Source organism: Diadema setosum, chromosome 21 (assembly GCF_964275005.1).
Source record: "Diadema setosum chromosome 21, eeDiaSeto1, whole genome shotgun sequence".
NCBI lineage: Eukaryota > Metazoa > Echinodermata > Echinoidea > Diadematoida > Diadematidae > Diadema > Diadema setosum.
The window spans coordinates 19901196-19921029 of record NC_092705.1 but is presented as its reverse complement, the minus strand read 5'-3'; the positions used below and the strand labels follow the sequence as shown (position 1 = coordinate 19921029).

Sequence of the window (19834 nt, the reverse complement as noted above, 5' to 3'; positions counted from 1 at the left end):
GTGTTGTTAATTTCGCGGTTGCGAGGTCGAACTGTGCTTATCTGTTCACACGTTGTTATTTTCGCGTGTTGTTATTTTCGCGGTTCAAAGGCGATTCGCGAAATTCGCGAAAATAAAACCACCGCTAAAATTTCAGCTTGTACAGTATTAAAGTGTGATGTCATAACCATTCTTCGCCATGAAAACTAGCTCTAAATAACCTCACCTGGGGTCGGTTTTATGAAAGTCTTATGAGAGACTTTTTTGCTCATAAGACTCACTTAGGAGACACGTCATGAAATGGATTTAAAAGTCTTTCATAGCTACATATGAGCAACTTTGGCCATTCTTAGATGTATGTAAAGACTTCGTGACTTTGTGATACGGACCCCAGGCCCAGTCTGTGAACACTATTGCTAGCCATGCTCGCACCTGGTTCCAACCCAAGCTTAAAAGACTCTAACATCAGCACTTTACAACTCTTACCTGCAGTCATGCAAAAGCTGTACTCAGGATCTAAGTACTAAGACCTGGGTAAAAGACACCCAAGGAAATTTTTTGAATTGATAATCATAAACTCCTTTGAATGTTTTACTTTCTTTGCATGTGAACCACATTTTCTAGTGTCGTTATTCAAATCTTCAACCGTATTAGTTATCATATGTATTTTGTATTCTGCTTTAAACTGTCACAGTGAGGCTTTTTTCATCAACTTTTTTTATTGTTTAAATAACAGATGTTCATAATTCTGCATTTTTAACGAGATTTGTCGTGAAGTGATCCATGAGTATCACATCATTGGAACTTAATGAATGAAACAGTCACAATTTATTGCCTTGTTTGTAAAGATACCCACTTACTGGAGATGTCAGTACTAGGGAATTAGCTGAATCCCTCTGAATTCCATGGTTTCTTGTAAGAGAATTTCTTAAAAGAAAGCATATTTTTGATTGTAGATGCTAGAAGAGGAAGTCACCAGCCACCATGATTTTTTACAGAGGATTCATCAGATGAGATTCTAATTTTTTAGTGTGAATTTTTGTGTCTTCTAGTGATGGGGATGGAATTCTGATTGAGGGCGATTTGACCAAAGGTTTCAGTGGCCGCTGCCTGACCTTCAACAACCCACCCCTGGCTAGCGAGAGGTCCTATAGCTGTGCAGTCATAGAGGTTATCACCATGGAAGATGGCAGGAACCCTACCGAGAACAATGCCTAGCAAGTGTACCTCATGAAATTATTCATGAGCATCAGCACACTTTTCACCTTTTTCCATTGTTTCTCTGTGTTAGTGACCTGTAATGGTTTCAAGTTCATTGTTTTCTTTTCCTTTTCTAAAGAGAAGTAGAGAGGTGTTGGAAGGGAATAATTGATGAATTCCTGTGTGACCAGACAAGAATCTTCATACATCATGCATGCGTCATGGAATATCATGGAATTGAAAGTATGAAATTATCAAAGAAGACCCAGATTTCAGTGTCTTCTTCTTGCTCCATCTGCGCAATGAAATGTCCTGAAAATTTGAAGGGTGTTTTGTGAGGCTGCTTGCATAGTGTTTGAATGATCAGAATCAGGTTTGTTGAGTAGAAAAAACATTCCATTTCCGGCATTCTATGTCAAGGTTATGATACCAGGCACTCACCAGCACTGCGTCATGTGAAACACTGATACTTTGCAACCAAAAATGTTCACATGCATGAAACTTTCGCAAATTTCATGAGAAGCCAAGACTTGTGAAAGTATTATGCATGCAAGAGTGTTTGCGAAAGTTTCATGCTGGCAAAAAATTCTGGTTTTACAGTACATGTTGTGAGATACAAAGATTATAATCTACTAACACTGTATTGACTGGAGTGTGTGGTATGATCTTTCTCCCATAAGCGGGAATTCTACATACATTTCTTGCCATGCAGGGCTATTTGCTGATCAGATTTTTTGCATGATTAAGTATTTCTTGTACAGTACTTAGTATATAGCTGTGTAGCAGCTGTATTGTTGCACCTGTCTTAATGTGTTTCAAAATATAAACTCAATTCTTCCATTGACAAAATGACTGCAAATTAGACTATATGACCTGCAGCTTGTTCCTCCTAAAAAGGCATATTTTGTTTTATGTGTCTGGTGTTAAAATCTTCAAACATCTTACTGTGCAACTTAATTGTTGAAACTGATGGTTATGTTGACAAAGGTCAAGAATGATAATAATCTTACATGTGAATTGTCTTGTGATTTAGAGACTTAGGGCATTACATATCGACAAAATCTTTCATTTAGATCACCTCAGTGTGTGTCACATAAGCAATATTTTGTACTGTGTGTCCTTTCAGCATAGACTCAACGTTGGGTTGTAATGTGTGCAAACTGTTGAGAATGTTTTGGTTTGATGAAATGTTAAAGCAAGGATGAAAATATTGTTTCTAAAGGTAAAGGGTTTCGCAAACATTGTCAGCACATTGCATACTGGACAAGTAAGTTATCTTATGGAAGTAATTTGCAAGCTCTGTGCTGATATTACACAAGAGGCTGAATGTAAATATTATAAAACATATGAATGTTACATGGTTTAATGCCACATGTTTGATTTTGCCGTCTTTGTCGCAGTGTAGGCATTCTTCATGCATACTATACATTGTGTAAACCCGAGTTATATGACACAAGTCATGCATGGTGTATGTGCAGTTTTTTGTGAATTACTGTACACTCTTTTTAACTGTACATGACACTACCTGATCTTGCCAGCTTGACTAGAGAACACTTTCATGGAGAAACAATCATGGCTTTACATCCCATGTGTTAATAATAGTGGCCAGGTTTCTTCCAAAAACTTGTCTAAATCTTATGCATTCTCAGTCAGTACCATGTAGATGTTTTCTCTGTGTTCAATGGCACTGGCAATAATTGGATGCATCAAGGATAAACTGGAAATAGTTTACTGTCAGTCATAACTAGTAAACACAGAACAAGGTTACATTTGACATGTGTTCAAGGGTTGAAGGGATACAGCCATTGCTAAGCATGATCCAACCTGTACTAGTTGGCCATAGGTTAACAAGGAAAGCAAACAATCCAGGTTCAGTTTTTGTTAGGAGCTACTGTCGATCAAAATCTTGTGAAATATATGCAGCGTAGAAGGGGTGCTGTGATGCATGGCATTAGTGGAGTGAGATTTGTTCACTATAATACAGGTCTAATAATTGATTGCTTAATCTCATTTAATGAGATTGAGACAATCAATGAGAAATTATCTGTGGTGTTTCAGCCAGTGCTGTTTTGTCATGTGAATACAATATAATAATGGAAGTATTGTGTTATTATTGAAAAGTCTATGTGATGTCATTTACATTAGTAGAGTGTGAAAGTTGGTGAACTTAAAATGTTGGTTTTGCTTTGTTCCATGTCTGCAAATAATTCTTGGTATTCTGAGTTTACCTCTCCTGTCATTTTATCTCATTCTACAAGTACCACTCTTCTTGCTATGGACATTTAACACACACACACACATAAACACACACACAAATACACAGACATACAAACTTCCAGCCTTGCATTGTTTCACGGGTCAAGGGTCAAGCTTTGCAATCATGATGATTTGAAATGATACAAAAACTGAAGACAATAATGTGTATATAATTGCTGTTTCATCTTTGCTAGCCTATTTTTATATAAATATTCTGCATAGAATGCCTTTTCTGGAGGGTTTATCTTCAGCTTTCATAAATATTATTACTATTTTGTTTTTCTGCTGGTAAAAATGGAATATGACTGCTGCTATAGACAAACATAAATTTACAAATTTATTTTTCATACAGCTGTACCAAGTAGTAGCACTGGTAGAGAAGGAACTCTGTTCATTACTTAAAGGCTTCATTATCTCAAGTGTGCCTGCTATTTGTGTAATACATGTTTCTCATTTCCTCTGCCATTTACCTATTCAGGGCAGCCCTATTGCTCCCACCACATTTCATATGTGTAAATGTCTCAGCTTTGATGAATGTCACGGGTTTTTTGTTGGTTTTTTTTTTTTCTTCTTCTGTTTTCTTTTATTTTTTTGTATTCATTTTTTTTTTTTTTTTTTTGGTAGTCAGACATGCCTGGTAGGTATATTTCATTGTAGATCAAATATGACCGTTCTTCTCAAGGGAAGATAGTAGCACTGCCCACTAGATGATACTGTAGCACATTTAAAAAAAATCATAATAATAATAGATTTAAAAAAATATTAAGAAAAAAATCTTTCCACTTCTCAGCAACCTTATTGTGCTAAGATTCTTGTAACTATATGTACTTCTTGCCCATGTACTTGTGAGGTGGTGATAACATTTATAATTGTGTTATAGTATATTCACGTTGAATACTTATTTGCAGTCAAAGTCATGGTTTATGCACAATTTTACTTCTGACTGCAGTTACAGAGGCCATGATTTTACACTTCATAATTGGTTAGATATTGCATGCATAATTACCCCCTCAAAGGGCGAATTCACAGTGTTATTTAGAAATGCACCTCAGCACTCAAACAAGATTGGAAAGATTTGAGGAAGCAGCAGTTTTTGTGTCCTCACACTCCAACAGTACTCACAGCATTGTATATAAAATGTTGCTGTTTGAAAAATGATGGAAGAGGATTTTTAGTACGAAAGAAAAAATAAAAATCTCACTTGAGCCATGCTGTACTCTGTAATCTTCCACTGTAGAGTTAGGTCACTATACTGAAATAATATAAAGAGGTGGGGACTATCAAAAATGGCAAGCACAGACAAATCTACAGAGTTTCATTTAGCAGAAAAAGTTATCCAGTTTGTTACATTTTCTGTGCTTTTCCCCTGTATGGAGAGACTAACTTTACTGAGTGCACATCTGCACATAATACATGTCAATGCTAACAAATGTGGGTCTGGTAAGAATTGCTGCACACTGCACACTGCACATTTGTTGATATATATTTGGTTTTGACTGCTTAAACTAGCAAGCTGTAAAGTGGGCTTGCACTCATATTTTACAGATAAGCAAATTCATGTGCAATTAGTTTGTAAGGTGCTGTGAATACAGGTTTATGCAAATGAGTGTATTACCTAGTGAAAATTTTCTATTTTGGTCATGGTACACATGTTTTGCTTTGCCATCCAGTTGTACTGTACTTATTTGATGTCATTTGTGTGCTCATGAAAAAAAAAAGAGAGTAAACATTAATGTATTAGTGGTAAAAAGGTCAGACAAGAGTTTGTTATTGGTGCTTTACTTGATGCTGTACACTGTGATTGTTGGTCTTCTCTGTAAAGTGCTCGTGCCATCTGAAATAGGAACACCAGTAGAGCAGAATGTCTCACAGCATTTATTTGGAAAATGGCTTGCCACCATTTTCTAACTCGCAATTGTTTCTACTCTTTGTTGAATGACATGCACGGGATGGTTTGACTCGTTCAGTGTGCGAAAAGTAGAAGCCAATTGAGTGTTCCAAGTTTGAGTTATGTATGGCTTACATTGTATCTCAATCGCCTTTTTAATGTAAGTACTGTGTAAGGATATTCTTGTTCACAACAGTGTAAATGCACTTTGCATAGAATAGCATGTGTTTTTTGAAATGCTGTTATTTTGTGATTTACGGCACAGTGACTCCATTGTAAGTTGTATGTGTACATGTGCTGTGATGAAAAGCTTCCAGTCATCAAATTGTTGGATTAAAATCATCTTAAAGAAAGTTGGTTTTACACAGTGACTCATTTATTTTTATGAAAGAGCAAAATCATTGTTCTAATAGTAAAGGGATCTGGTAGACAGACAAAACAGGAATGTGGCTTTCTTGAACCACACTACAGTGTATAGATATTAACTAAGCATTCACATTAGTCACAAAAAGAAAAGCAGTTACATATGTGAAAGGTGACTGCACTTTTGCTTAAAAAAGAAAACAAAGAAAACAAAAAAAAAATGCATCATTTCCAACCATTCACTTATTTATTCATTCATTCAGCCAGTAGTGACACAAGTTAGTGGACAGAGTGAAAGAAATAAGTAACAAGTTTGGGCATGAACATGATACTGGAGAAGGATCAAAGGTCAAGGTGAAATGTCAATTTATTTTGGAGAAAAAAGTCCAGCCATAACTTAAGCTAGGAATGCAAATGAGGTTAGTACAGTCAACCTTGCCTATTAAAGTCCCATCTATTTGGAGTGAAGAAATGGCTTCAACTTCAAGAAAATTTGACTTATGAGGGACTAAAATCAATAGAATAAAGAGAAGAGGACTTGAAAGACCTTTGACTATAACTAAGGCGATTTTTCAACTTATGCGAAGGTTGACTTCAGCAAGGTCGACAATAGGTGGACAGGATTGAAGTAAATTGAGTTATTGACATGAACATGATGGTACAATAGTAGGTGTAAGGTAAAAGGTCACTATACTTTGGTATGAAATGTCATATTCTGGCCATAACTTCAGCTAGGAATATGAAATGGTAATATCTTCTAACATCAGAAATTTTAAACAAATTCAATTCCCTGAAATGACAAGTAAAAGGTGAAGAGTCTAGTCCCATCAAATTAGGTTAACACACACACACACACACACACACACACACACACACACACACAACACACACACATAAATGTGCATATAATTACAGAAATGAGAATTTTAGTCCACATGTTGGTTCAGGTACACAAAAGATGAGTAAAAGATATTGTAATGCATAATTAGCGTCAACAGCTTTTATTCGTGACACCAAACTTTTGATGTGTCATCTCATCCACCTTCTTCAGGTTTCAGACAGCCCAGTCAGGGACATTGGGCTTTCTCTGCTATTCGACACTAAAATCACACACGGGATTAAACACCTCCACTGAATGAGAGCTGAATGACCCAGTACCAAAGCTGACCCAGATATTATGTTCATCAGGGAAAGCTTTCAACTTGGAATGACTGAAGACAGTTAGTATTACCTCTACTTACATTCTTTACATGCACAATCGTGGGTAAATCAATATGGTACATGATAGTCATCACAGTATACAGTACATACTTTGTGTAAAGATGTCATACACCAGCTCTTAATTCTTTATGTGCCACATTCGCATGCCCAACTCCACTGACAGCATGCCGAGTTCGCATATTTTGCTCAAACACACAAACTCGCCCGAATCTATCAATAAATCTTCAAATGCCACAGAACAACTAAAGCTTCACTCATGATCCCATTCCTCCACATATATTTTGCATTGTGTGGTGATTGAATATCAGGCAGTGTTACCTATTGGATTTTTGAGTGATTTCTGACTTCCTGTCCTTGTTTTGTGTGCAAAAGCTATGCCTGGACAATAATGTAACTACTGGTCATTTGAAAGAAAAATAAACATAGATTTGCCATAAAATTTACATCAAAGCAATGCTTGGAATTTTCTCAACAACTTTGCTTATCGGTTGTGTAGCAAAAAAAAAAAAAATCTATAGAAAAATACATGGAGATAAAAAAATTAGAAAAAACAATGTTTTCCCAAAGCATGCCTACATTGCAATCTTAGAATAATGTGGCACACAGGGGGTTTACACCATGGCGCATAAAGAGTTAAAGCCTGCAGTTACAGGAATGTTTGCCTCGTGTAGAAGTGCAAGCACTTTACACTTGGTCCCTTGGATAAACAAGATACATGGACACAGCAGGGTTCCCTGGATACACCGAACCACCAAACTCTGTTCAGTTTCAGTACCACCCTTTACACAAGCTGCATTGCTGGTCATACTACATAAATCTCAAGGAAGTCTCAAATGAAGAAAAAAAAGAAAAGACATTTCTTTTGATTGTGCTAATTATACTTGGGTAGGATAAGATTCAAGTTGCTGTATGCAACATGTGTACATACAGTCAACTTTGCTTATGCCAACCTCGCATAAGTCTAATAATCGCCTACAAAGTCAACGTCTCTTTAAGTTCTTTTCTCTTTATATTCCATTGATTTTAATACCTCATAAGTTGAATTTTCTCTCAGTCAAAGCTATTTCTTCAGGCCAAATAAATTCGACTTGGGCAAGGTTGACTGTACGTACATTTTGATATGATTTTAATACTGATTTTAATCCCTCACAAGTTGAATTTTCTCTCAGTCAAAGCTATTTCTTCAGGCCAAATAGATTCGACTTAGGCAAGGTTCACTGTACTTACATTTTGATATTCACATTATACAGTTATAGACCCCATTTACAGTGAGCGAAAAGGCCAAATGCGGGGCCAAAATTGGACGCGCATTTGGCCACGCTCTGGAGGTGGTCTCTGGAGGTGGTCTCGGCCTGAGGCCGGGCTCAGCCGCGGCTTGGCCGCGGCTCGGCCCAGCCCCGCACTGAAAACGGGGTCATACACTGCATGCAAAAATATCTTTGGCATACAGATTTCTCAGGAGCATAAAAATGTGTGACAACAGGAACAAAATCCCTGGAATTTGACTCTCCTGATTCATTGCAGACATTACATTTGCATTGAAAAGGCAGTAAATATCAAGCAATTTGCATGAAAATTTGGAATATATGATTAGTAACACCAACCAGACTAATCTATTTCCTGAGGTATGCTCTGAGGAAGCTAGGAAAAAGCAGAAACACATTGCTAATCACAGAATGGCTAAATACATTTCCCTCTTCTCACCCGATGCCTGAAAAGCCTAGTGTTATGAGATTTGGATGTTGTCTTGCTTTACACACATAAAGTCAGTTAAAAAGGCAAGGTGTCACCTGGTGAACAGAATGCACACTCTCTCTCACCAACATCTGACAGTGTGTGCTAAAGACTCCTATTGAAAGGGAAACAGACCCTGTATTAGAGAAGGCACTCTTGAATGGACCTACACTTAAGCATTTGCCATGTTCCCAACGTTTGAGTAAAATCGAATCATACAGTGAGTTTGTCAAAAGTGGTCACAACAATGTACTGTTAACAGCCATAGTTTTGCACAATTATTTTTTTGCGCTGAGCGATTCAATGACATATTCACTGGTTTTTTAATTCACACTGCGAGTTGTCAATCCATTTAGAATGTGCACAGAAACCTGTGATGGTATTTTTGTGGGTGTTGGAAGTCATGCTAGCCAAAAGTAGTGCGAAATGTGCAAAAATTAATACACCGCGATAATTTGTGCATTTACACTAAGTCTCGTTTCATCTCTTGATTCCGCCGATGCTCCTCGCTGGTTCCACATACTACATGAGGATCCTTCAGAGACAGAGTTTGCTGGCTGTCTAACTATGGAAACTTTTGCATAAATATGTGCACAGTGCACTCCCGTTATAAAGAACACGGTTATAACGAAATTCCGGTTACAACAAAGTAGAAATTCAGGCCGCAACATTATCCACTCTATGTGTTTTGATTGTTTATTTGTTTGGTTATAACAAAATTTCAATATAACGAAAGAAAACTGCCGGTCCCGAGGACTTCATTATAACGGGAAACCACTGTAACAACTATTTAGTAGACTACAGACTGCTATGTGAGTACAAAACTAGATCTCCATCAAGATACGATGACATAAATGGTATCCCGGGGTACCAAATAAAAATCAGCCATTTTGTTGAATTATTTATTTATTTTTCTTAAGGTTGTACCATAGGTGCCAAAAAGTGGGAAATTATTTTGGTGCTGGAGCTAGCGTGCGCTAGCCACTGCACTGCACTACACTGCTATACAAATGATGCACAGGATAGAGTGTGTTAGTGAAGGTGCGGCACGCTCGAGAGTATTGACAATGGTGCGACATGCACCAGGCGCAGCCGAGTGCATGTTTGCAACCGTTGTCAATACTCGAGAGTGCGCCGCACCTTCACTAACGCCACAAAATAATCCTGTGCATCATTTGTTTTATAAAATGGGTCGAAAACTAACAGCATTATTCACGTACCTTTGTGGGTCAATACCAGTCAGCTACATGTAGCACTCGCTCAAAAGTCAAGATGTCCGAAGTTCGTCCCAAACATTTACGCACGTCGCACTCGGAAATCCCGCACATAAGTACTGTACGTACGTATAAGATATACGTACGCCACGTACTGTTATGCACAAGAAAGGCCGACGGCTGTTGTGGCAGCCCGCGGCCCGAACTAGAAGTTGTTTACAGGATTGACAGCGCGTATAGTAGCGCGTGACGCACTTGTAACAACTGATTGAGTGCGCACTGCTAGTGTAAACATTGTGACGTACGTCAGGCCAGGGAGGTGGAAGAGAGACTCTTCTTAGTGCATATCTGAAGAAATTAATGCACGCACACGTGACTCATTTCAGCGCTTCCAATTGGCTACATTCTTGAACCCATTTTATAAACTGCACTGAAGCACACGCTTGCTAGCACAGCGTACTATGCATGCATAGTATAACATGCAGTGGCATGGGAATGACTATGTACACGCACACACAGTGCATGCATTTCTCTGCGGCTGTCCTCGAGTGGACGTGAGGTGGCGCTACACAACGTGGTACCCCGGGGTACAACGGTACCCCACGGTAACAAGTGATGCATCATATGATCAATATGATCGGTCCAGTCCAAAATGCACATACTATGTTTACCCTACATACAGCAAGTCATGAATAACCACTGGATCTGCACAAAAGAGAGAATGCTTGCAAAACGCACCCAACATAAACTTTGATTGACAGTTAAATAGCTTTGCCACATTGATCTTCTTAATACAGATGGTAGTGATCATCACGCCATCCACCAGCTCCCTATAGAATCCTGGGTGCTTGTCCCTTTAACTTTGCATGTCCCACGTAACTATTGTGAGTAATGCATGTCAGTTCTGAAGTTTCTAAATTGTCGCAACTTTAGCAGATGGTGAGAGACTAACATACGTCTTCCAGGAATTCTTTGATAAACCATAGATGTTCGTATGTTCCAACAGTTATGAGCACCATTTCATTCTGTACTTACTAACTAGAATAAACAGTGTGTATAAACTGATCTTGTCATCTTTTCATCTCAGCCATAATTCTGCTGATGAGTTCCTCTGTTTCTCTGATTTCCTGACGGACAGCTGCCTCTGACTTAATCTTCTCCAACTGCACAAAAAAGAATAATGAAAGGCAATCGCATGTAAGAGACTGATAAGCTTTCAAATTAGCAAGGTGTGCTTTGAACAACCAGTGTCAATCAGGCCTATCTGGTATGCATGACACTGGGTTTTCATATAAACCACAATCATAATCAGTCTATTTAAACCTTCAAAAATTCATTCTCCTGATTATTATTATCATTATTATTATTATCATTTATTCGACATTTGCAAAACGATACAAGTGATAACAGAAAAACATACAAAACAAGCAAAATACAAGAATACAAAATGTCAGGCTTTCCCTGGTAAGCTTCCCTAAGTTGCCAGGTTGGAAAAAAAGCGATCAAAATCACTCTGACCCTTGGGCCTCTCCAACCAACTTTACCGAAGGAAGTACATCAGGGAGTAGTTGAACACACATACAACCCCCCCCCCCAAAAAAAAAACAACAACAACAACAACAACAAATAATTTCAAATTGAGCATGTACACCAGGTGAATTATTGTACATACAAACTAGAAATATCATTGTGGTAAATGGTATTTGTCCCTTCCCCCATAAAAAAGTCAATCCACTGTACACAAAAAGTGTTATCATAGTACATCTCTAAAGACGGACAACAAATATAACTGCACTACTAATCAATAATATATTCTTCCCACCTAAACCCTATCCCATGTCCCAAAACCTCCGCGCCCCCACCCCCCCCCCAAAAAAAAAAAAAATCATTGTCAGACAGCAAATGTACAATACCAGGTATCATCCCTTCTACTATTATTTTGTATTACTAGTATCTCGCTAGCTACCTTTTCCCCATTCAGTATAAAGTTAATGCACTTTCCAGTGACCTAAAATGACAGAAAAGGACCAATTTATATGCCAGTAGCAACTTTTTGAACTTTTTTTTTTGAGCGATATTCTGAAAACTACATTCTTATACATGAGACTGTACAGTAGGTTGTATGAGCATGAACACCAAATTCTCAATCCTGCGGCCAAAGCAAAAGCTCCCTTTACAGTATTGACACGGAGGACCCATAATGTAGATGCAATAAGCATTGAACATAAACACATCATTAAAATGCACAGATGAAAGTCGTGCCTTACTGCCTCAATACAGGTCAATACAACAACTAACCTGATTTGCCTCAAGTTTTTCTCCTTTCTTCTGCTTTTCTTTCAGCTGTTCAATCTGCTTGAGTTTCTTGTTGAGATTCTTCAGCCTCTTGTCATCCATTGGTCCTACAGGTTGAGGAGCAGACACAGGTTCTTTCTCCACAGTCTTTACAGAGGACTGGTCTGCATTTTGGTGCTGAAGGGAAATGATACCGGTCCTTTGGAACTCACTGACCATTGCTTGACCCTCCTTGTCTCCAGGGTCCACCCTTGGACTATTTGAGAGAGAAATGCAGAGAGGAGAGGATTGGTAAGTTCTTGTTTGTTCTTCTCTTAAAATCATTTGCTATCAGAGCTGCTCTGTATTCTAACTCTTCGTGTGCCACATTCACACACCCAATTCTGTTGACAGCTAATGCCAACTTCGCATATTTTGCTGAACTGCATAACCGTACAATTTCTGTTCTTCCCATATATAGTTGCACAGCATGGTGACTGAATAATGGTGTTCTTTAGGGATTTTTTAAAGTAAAATACAGTGGACTCCCGTTATAACGAAGTCCTCGGGACCTGCAGTTTTCTTTCGTTATAACGAAATTTCGTTATAACTGAATGAATAAACAATAAAAATACATAGAGTTGATAATGTTGCGGCCCTAAATTTTATTTCGTTGTAACCGGAATTTCGTTATAACCGTGTTCGTTATAACGGGAGTGCACTGCATAAGTTTTTCTGTTGAGGTCGTGTCTTCAAAAACATCACACCTCCAAGACTTATTCATGAAAGTATGCGTAACCATGACCAAGAACATGATTTTGCAATCTCTGCTTGGGGATTATGTTTTGAATACTGGGCATTGCAAGAAAAATAGTCAGATAGTCAAAATCAAGCCAACTGTTTTTAATTACAAGAGAAAAAAGTAAAACATTTTATTGACAACAGATGGCAAGCGATTACAATAACTCACTTGAGCCATTCGGCTCAGGTAAGATATTGAAAATTTGAGTTTTTTTGTTTTTTTTTTTCTGTTCTGTTTTAAGATTGTCTATTTGGGGCACTGGGGCTAGGTTGGAGCGGTGCTCAAAGGGGTCATGGTACCCATTTGTACAAATACAATATTCTATCACCCTTGTGATAATAACAGCAGCACCCCAGAGTCTGCTGTGAACAAACTTGAAACTCCACTTTATACCTAACCACAGTATTAACTTAGTTCAGCCACACCTGGTTCTACAGAAGAAAATTTGTAAAGATTACTTGATTTGGGGATTTGGGGTGCCACAAGAAGGGCCAAGAAGGGGGGGGGGGGAGCACAAATGGACACCTTATCAGCCTAGGGATGTTATCTGCCAAGTTTGATGAAAGTCTGTCATGGGGATTTTAACAAGAAGCTGAGAATGTTACACGTTTACACACGACACAAAACACACAATGTACGTCATACAATGAATGCTCATAATAGTTCACTTGAGCTCAGGTGACCTTGAAAAAAGAAAACATATTTTCACTGATACTGAGTATCTCTACCTTTATCCTGTAACTTACAAAGGCAATACTTTGTCTGTGAATAATTAGCAAGTATCTATATTACTTCCGTGACAATATGACATAACCTGCAGAAATATTGGTCCACTTCATTACCGGTATTTTCTGCTTTCCTCTGCATCATATGAGGTGTGTTATTCCCTTCGCAGAACAACATGAAAAGCTTTCTATTTGCTCATATCTGATGCCTGACTTACGTGACACCTGCTGACAAGTCCTGGACAATCCATAACTGCTTCCGAAGTTTGTTTGCCAGTGCGAGGTCCTAAAAATTGGAACAGGGTACACAGACATCATGTTATCTTACATTTTGTGTCATCACTCTTATTGCTCTAAGGAGCTGGCCATTCAGCTAAGTTTGAACTCAGCTGCAGTTAAATCTTGAAACACAAATTTACAGTCGTGGTGTTGTCATCACAGTCCATGGATAGTAGAGAATATCCTCTCTTTTACACTTGAAGTAACAAAGCTTGAGGCAGTGTGCTCAAATGGCAACTACATATTGAAGCTCTTGTAGCTTGACATTGAATGGTAAATTACTTAACATATGGCCAAGCCTTCAGCATATTCATTAAATTGTTCTACCAAGTGCTCTGATATTCTACTTCATGCACAAATCCGTGAACACATTTGAGTCACACTCAAAATGTAACATGCCTATCATTCCTCTCAGAAACTGAAATGCTAATACTGTCATTCATCTAACAAATGATTAAAATCCTTTTTTGACTTTGTGTCAATTCAGAAGTGATGCATAAAATCATCAAACATGTACTGTGGATCTGCTTCACTGGCAGATGTACCTGACTAGTGGTTATCCCGTGCTAATTTTGATAAAATACAATGCTGGCATATTTCACAGAGAGATTACTAGAATCTACAGTCCTTAAAATGAGAAAACAAAATTTGCTTTTAAATTTATTACCTTACTGATTTTAGCTTCAGCCAATCTTTGCCTTAACTCTTCGACAGGGTCAAAGTCGGGTTCCTGATCATTCGTACAGACCTCCCCTGCAGCTGGTCCACCTTTCTTAGCTCTCCTCTTTTTATTTTTCTTGCTGGATTTACCCTCTTCTCCTCCTTTAAATTCATCTGCAGAGGACAGACAAAATCAAACATTTCAGAGTGCATACAAGCATACTCAGAAATACTTCCTTGTGCACCCCTCTCCAAGAAAAACAAAAAAAATCCTTATTATACAACATCTGTTTAAAATGTAGCTATCCGATTGGTCGATTGCCCATCACGTGACATTTAGTGAAAAGTTCCATCACACGCTCTGGCTGTCAGCCATGCAATTTTGTTTGACCAAAATGTTCCATTGCACGGCTCTGATGTCACAATAAACAAACATGTGCCGTGCACACTCAACAATTACAAGCGCGCTTACATTGTACAAGCGCGCTTACATTGTACAAGCCCGTACTTTTGTCACTCATTTTTGTACACAACTTCGTTTCGCATACGTACGTACACGGTGACTGCGACTGTGAGGCTACTCATTCGTCTTTCATGGAAAATGGTTGTCATTTCCGTGCTAAATTCAAGAATCTGTGAGTACCAAATTTGTTGACGTTCAAGGTGTTGTATAAAGCAAACACGGTCTTTACTCGTGCAATGGAACCAGATTTCGCACTCGGTGAAAGATGAGGTGCACTTTTTAACTCGGCTTCGCCTCGTTGAATAGAGCGCCTTTATCTTTCACATCGTGCGAAATCTTGTACCATCGCACTCATGACCATTCACTATTTGTATACTACTCTACCGTATGTCCCCCAAAAAAATTACAACGGGGCCCTACGCAATGATATCTTTAAAAATATTCCATCAATCTAAATACAAATTCAGGGTATGAGACTATAACTCATTGCCCACATCTTACAGAAAACCCCATTCGATTTGCTTCAGTGGTCAAAGAGAAATGAGGAATTTTGTAGAGGATGTCGGGAATCTCTTTTGTCCAAGTTCTGTCTATTGTTCACACACAAAATCATCAAAGTGCTAAACTTGGAAGAATCAGACTCATGACACGCTTTACTACAATCCCCATTTCTCTGTGACCGCTTAACCAAATCGAATGGGGATTTCTGCAAAATAGAGCTAAGATGTCATATTTTAAGACCCTGAAGTAGCATTGAAAAAAAATAATCATATTGGATGTTATCAGTGCAAAAATCTGATTGTAATTTTTGTGGGACATATTGCAGTATGTCCCTCAAAAATGACAATCAAATTTTCGAATTGATAACATCCAAAATGATCGACCTGTCTAAGTGCTACTTCGGGGCCTTAAAATATAACATCTTAACTTTATTTTGCAGAAAGCCTCATTCAATTTGGTTAAGCGGTCACAGAGAAATGTAGATTGTTGTAAAGCATGTCATGAGTCTAATTTTTCCAATTTTAGCAATTCAATGCTCTAGTGCGTGAATAATAGACAGAACTTGCACAAAAGAGATTCCCGACATCCTCTACAAAATTCCTCATTTCTCTTTGACCACTGAAGCAAATCAAATGGGGTTTTCTGTAAGATGTGGGCAATGAGTTATAGTTTCATACCCTGAATTTGTATTTAGATTGATTCGCTATTCTTAAAGATATCATTGCGGGGGGTCCCGTTGTAATTTTTTTTGGGACATACTGTACACTACCATACCCTTGTTAGCTTACACACAGATGTACACCAACAGCGTTCAATTATGCACAAGATTTTCAATGGTAGGGAAGTGTATAAGGTGGTATGGCAAAATAAGTGGGGGAAACATACCTGGGTTGAGTGGTAAGGAAGTCTTTCCACATACTACAGTAGGCCTACAGTTGTATACATATGAGACATTTACAGCAAAGACATTAATGTCCATAAGAAAAATCTTGAAGCCATATCATAATGTCAAAGCACAATACTTCAAAAAGTATGTGCTGCACCTTCCTGAAATAAATGCATGTGGTTCTTTAATTTACTAATTTACTTACCAATTTTGTGGGATGGGAAGGGGGGGGGGGGAGCTACCATTGACTTTTGACACCCCTAGTAGGCCTAGCCCACAAAACTGTCAAATTCTTCTTCTTTCTCTATTGTGCAGAACCTCCAGAGAGCATAAATTTACTTGAACATTTATGGTAGGCTCTCACATGAAACAGACATGAGATACAAGGCATAAAATGCACAAAGGCATAAGGTGCACAAATTCTGGTCGCTGCTGCGGTTAGGGTTCATGCCAATGTGCAACGATACGTTGATAGTCCATGGACAAAAAAAAAAAAAAAAAAAAAGAATGACATGTTTCCATCAAAATTAACTATACACAGCCCAGTCGCTGTACATGGTACGTCGCGACAGGGCTGTACGCGCGCGACCACCAACCACTAGGAGAGCGACGTAATCGTATTACGATAGCTTTGAATTTTGATACTTCACATCATTTTTGTCACCTCAAACTCAACGAGCATACTTTTCAATATTTACTCTACATCTGATGCTATCAGTATTCAAATGTACGCAATGAAACTTACCGAAATTGATCATCATATCCAGCATGTCCACACGGTACACAATCTTTCACGCCAGGCCTAACTATACACAGCCCAGTCGCTGTACATGGTACGTCGCGACGTACCGACAGTCAGGAATTGCGCCAGAAAGTGTCATTTATTTGTTCCACGGACTTATCGCAAGTGGTCTCCATGGACCCAGTGTGGCGAACTATTCTTCTGTAATAGAAACATGCATTTAACGTGAGTAAAGTATTCTGTTTAAAGGAGAAAAGTATACATTTTCCTAAGTTTTGTAGTGCTAGTTGTGTTGAGGTTCCTCACTTTGAGGCTGCATGCCGCGCTCGTCAGACGCTGTTTTCGCATAGCGTAACAGCGTCTGGTCGGGCTACATCAAAATCAGAAAAACCTCACACAGAGTCACAGCACTCTACAAGTTTGTTTGAAATCGCACCCAGACGATGGAGTAGAAGAGGGGTAAATAAGTTTTGTATAACTTTAAGCCCACAACCAGATTTGTTAACCAGGTAGATTGAGGTCCAAAATGAAATGTTATGACCTCTCAAGACAAGACACTTAAAATGATCATGGTGATACGTGTGCCACACATAACTCAATGCATGGGACTACAGATGGTGGTATCGGTGTAAAGTTATCCCCTGGTGAATTACGTGAAATTATTATTTTCTGATAGAATCTCTCATTAAAACCCTGTAGCCAATCCTTCTGCTTTGCAAGATTGCAAAAAGTCATAGGCCTAATCAATATTTCATTTACCTGCCATTGCTGCTACGCACATGGACACACAGCTCGTCCAATCCGCGACGAATGGCTGCTCTGCACAATTCACGCCGCAACCTAGTCTGGCTTCCAGACCCATGCCCATACTATTTCGCTATCCATGATATTGACGCCCTCAACGTCGAAAACTAGTATAGTTTAAGTTGATTTTCTCGCGCAGGGGTAAATTACAGAATACCGGCAGCCAATCACGGAGAGCGCAAATCGCTCTGAAAAGAGCGTAATTACGCTTGCCGATAGCAACCATTAAAATATTAATCCGATCTGCGATACGGTCCGTGATTCGGCTGTCGACGATTCCATTTGTTTACGTGTGTTTTCTTTGCTCTGTGCGGTGAGAAGTGTGGTATCTTACGTTGTTCTCGGGGCCGGGGGTTTCGGGGGTGTCCCCCGAATAATGTAGTTCTAGATCCTGACGATGCTAGTCTAGACTATCCGTTAAAATTTACCCGAATTTACGATGTATACTCACGTTTTTAGGAGTCGAGGATAGTCCTACGTCCATATCCTAGAAATTGATAGCAATTTAGGTGAGACTAGAAAACAATCACTTATCTAATTGCTGGTGCTAGCTTACAGTAGAGCTTACGCACTGTGTGGGTGCGCTTGACAGCCCACCATGTTGACTCTATGCACTCAATACAAATACAGCACATAACAGCTTATGCGTACGTACGTGTGGCAGTGGTAGCGCGTATTGAGTCTGCAGAACGCGCATGTTTAGTAGTACAATGTACAATACGTATAGCAGTTGAGTGCGCACATGTCTCTTGACAATACGCGTATACGCGCTGCCTTGCCAAACTAGTGTGTAGTGTGATTGTATCGTGATGACTTGTGTCGAAAAGAGATGAAGGAAGAAGGGCTGCCAGCTGTGATGACGTCATCACGATTAAAATAGTTCCGTCAAAATCGGCTCGATTTTCTTTATCGTCGATTTACTCGAGTTATCTCGATTTAGAGCAGTTTTCCTCCGAAACCACTCAATTTTCATAAAAATTGTGTGCTCAACCTACTTTTTGACGGCCGTTCCGTTTCTGGCCTTTTTGGGGGCCCCAAACGTCGGGAAAGACGAATTTCAGCCCTTCGGGCTGAAATTCATCTCTAAGGGAGAGCCGCCGGAGGCGGGGCCGAAGGCCCCGCCTCCGGCGGCTCTTATACGCACCAATATGCTAATTTATATGAGGCAAAACCGGTATTCTGTAATTTCCCCTCGCGCAGAGGCTACCTTTGCCTTCGGCAAAGGCGGCGACTTCGTCGCGGGGCGGCGACTTCGTCGCCGCGGAGTCCAGTTGGCAAAGGGTCTGGAAACCAGACTAGCCGCAACCGTAGAAGGAACCAGTCATGACGTCAGTATCTGCTCCTCAACCTGTAGGACCAATGGATGACAAGAGGCTGAAGAATCTCAACAAGAGACTCAAGACAGATTGAACAGCTGAAAGAAAAGCAGAAGAAAGGAGAAAAACTTGAGGCAAATCAGGTTAGTTGTTGTATTGACCTGTATTGAGGCAGTAAGGCACGACTTTCATCTGTGCATTTTAATGATGCCTGAATGTTCAGTGCTATAGTGCATCTACATTACAGGGTCCTCTGTGTCAATACTGTAAAGCGAGCTTTTGCTTTGGCTGCAGGATTGAGAGTTTAACGTTCATGCCTATACAACCTACTGTACAGTCTTGTGGTGCTTTTGCACTTAATATGGTGTATAAGAATGTATTTATGATACAAGATACAGGGTATGCCTTCTCCGCCTTAAGTTATGGATATTGTTCCACGTCCATCGTGTCACTGCCGGCAACCAGGGACAGCCTGGTGGTACGGTGTCGCTGCCCGGAAAGCAGTAGATGACAGGTTCGAGTCCCAC

At 39.3% G+C, this 19834-nt stretch overlaps 2 protein-coding genes across 3 annotated transcripts in view; one reads left to right on the top strand and one right to left on the bottom strand.

Annotated features, from left to right (window-relative positions):
• The window catches only part of LOC140244697 (GTPase-activating protein skywalker-like), a 46091-nt gene extending 40415 nt beyond the window's left edge, over positions 1–5676 (top strand). For both annotated transcript variants that reach the window (XM_072324314.1, XM_072324312.1), the window contains one exon: positions 1032–5676. In XM_072324314.1, the coding sequence (XP_072180415.1) occupies positions 1032–1197 (166 nt within the window). In that variant the 3' untranslated portion in view covers positions 1198–5676. The remainder of the gene's footprint in view (positions 1–1031) is intronic.
• A 5112-nt stretch (positions 5677–10788) lies between these two features.
• LOC140244757 (uncharacterized) lies at positions 10789–18007 on the bottom strand. The gene is made up of 5 exons (XM_072324375.1): positions 17947–18007; positions 14603–14769; positions 13875–13942; positions 12154–12406; positions 10789–11018 (listed from the first exon to the last, which is right to left on the bottom strand). Exons 1-5 carry the CDS (start codon positions 17966–17968, stop codon positions 10926–10928), a joined length of 603 nt encoding a protein of 200 aa, XP_072180476.1. The 5' UTR covers positions 17969–18007; the 3' UTR covers positions 10789–10925.
• Positions 18008–19834: the final 1827 nt, after the last annotated feature.

What these genes read in the sequence shown, in the direction of transcription:
- LOC140244757 (XM_072324375.1), bottom strand. Translation starts at nt 17,968, where the DNA reads ATGTGCGTAGCAGCAATGGCAG. An exon ending in GACTTGTCAGCAGGTGTCAC is followed by an intron (nt 12,407 to 13,874) that starts GTAAGTCAGGCA and finishes TCTCTCAAATAG; the next exon opens with TCCAAGGGTGGACCCTGGAG. An exon ending in AAAAACTTGAGGCAAATCAG is followed by an intron (nt 11,019 to 12,153) that starts GTTAGTTGTTGT and finishes TTTTTTGTGCAG; the next exon opens with TTGGAGAAGATTAAGTCAGA.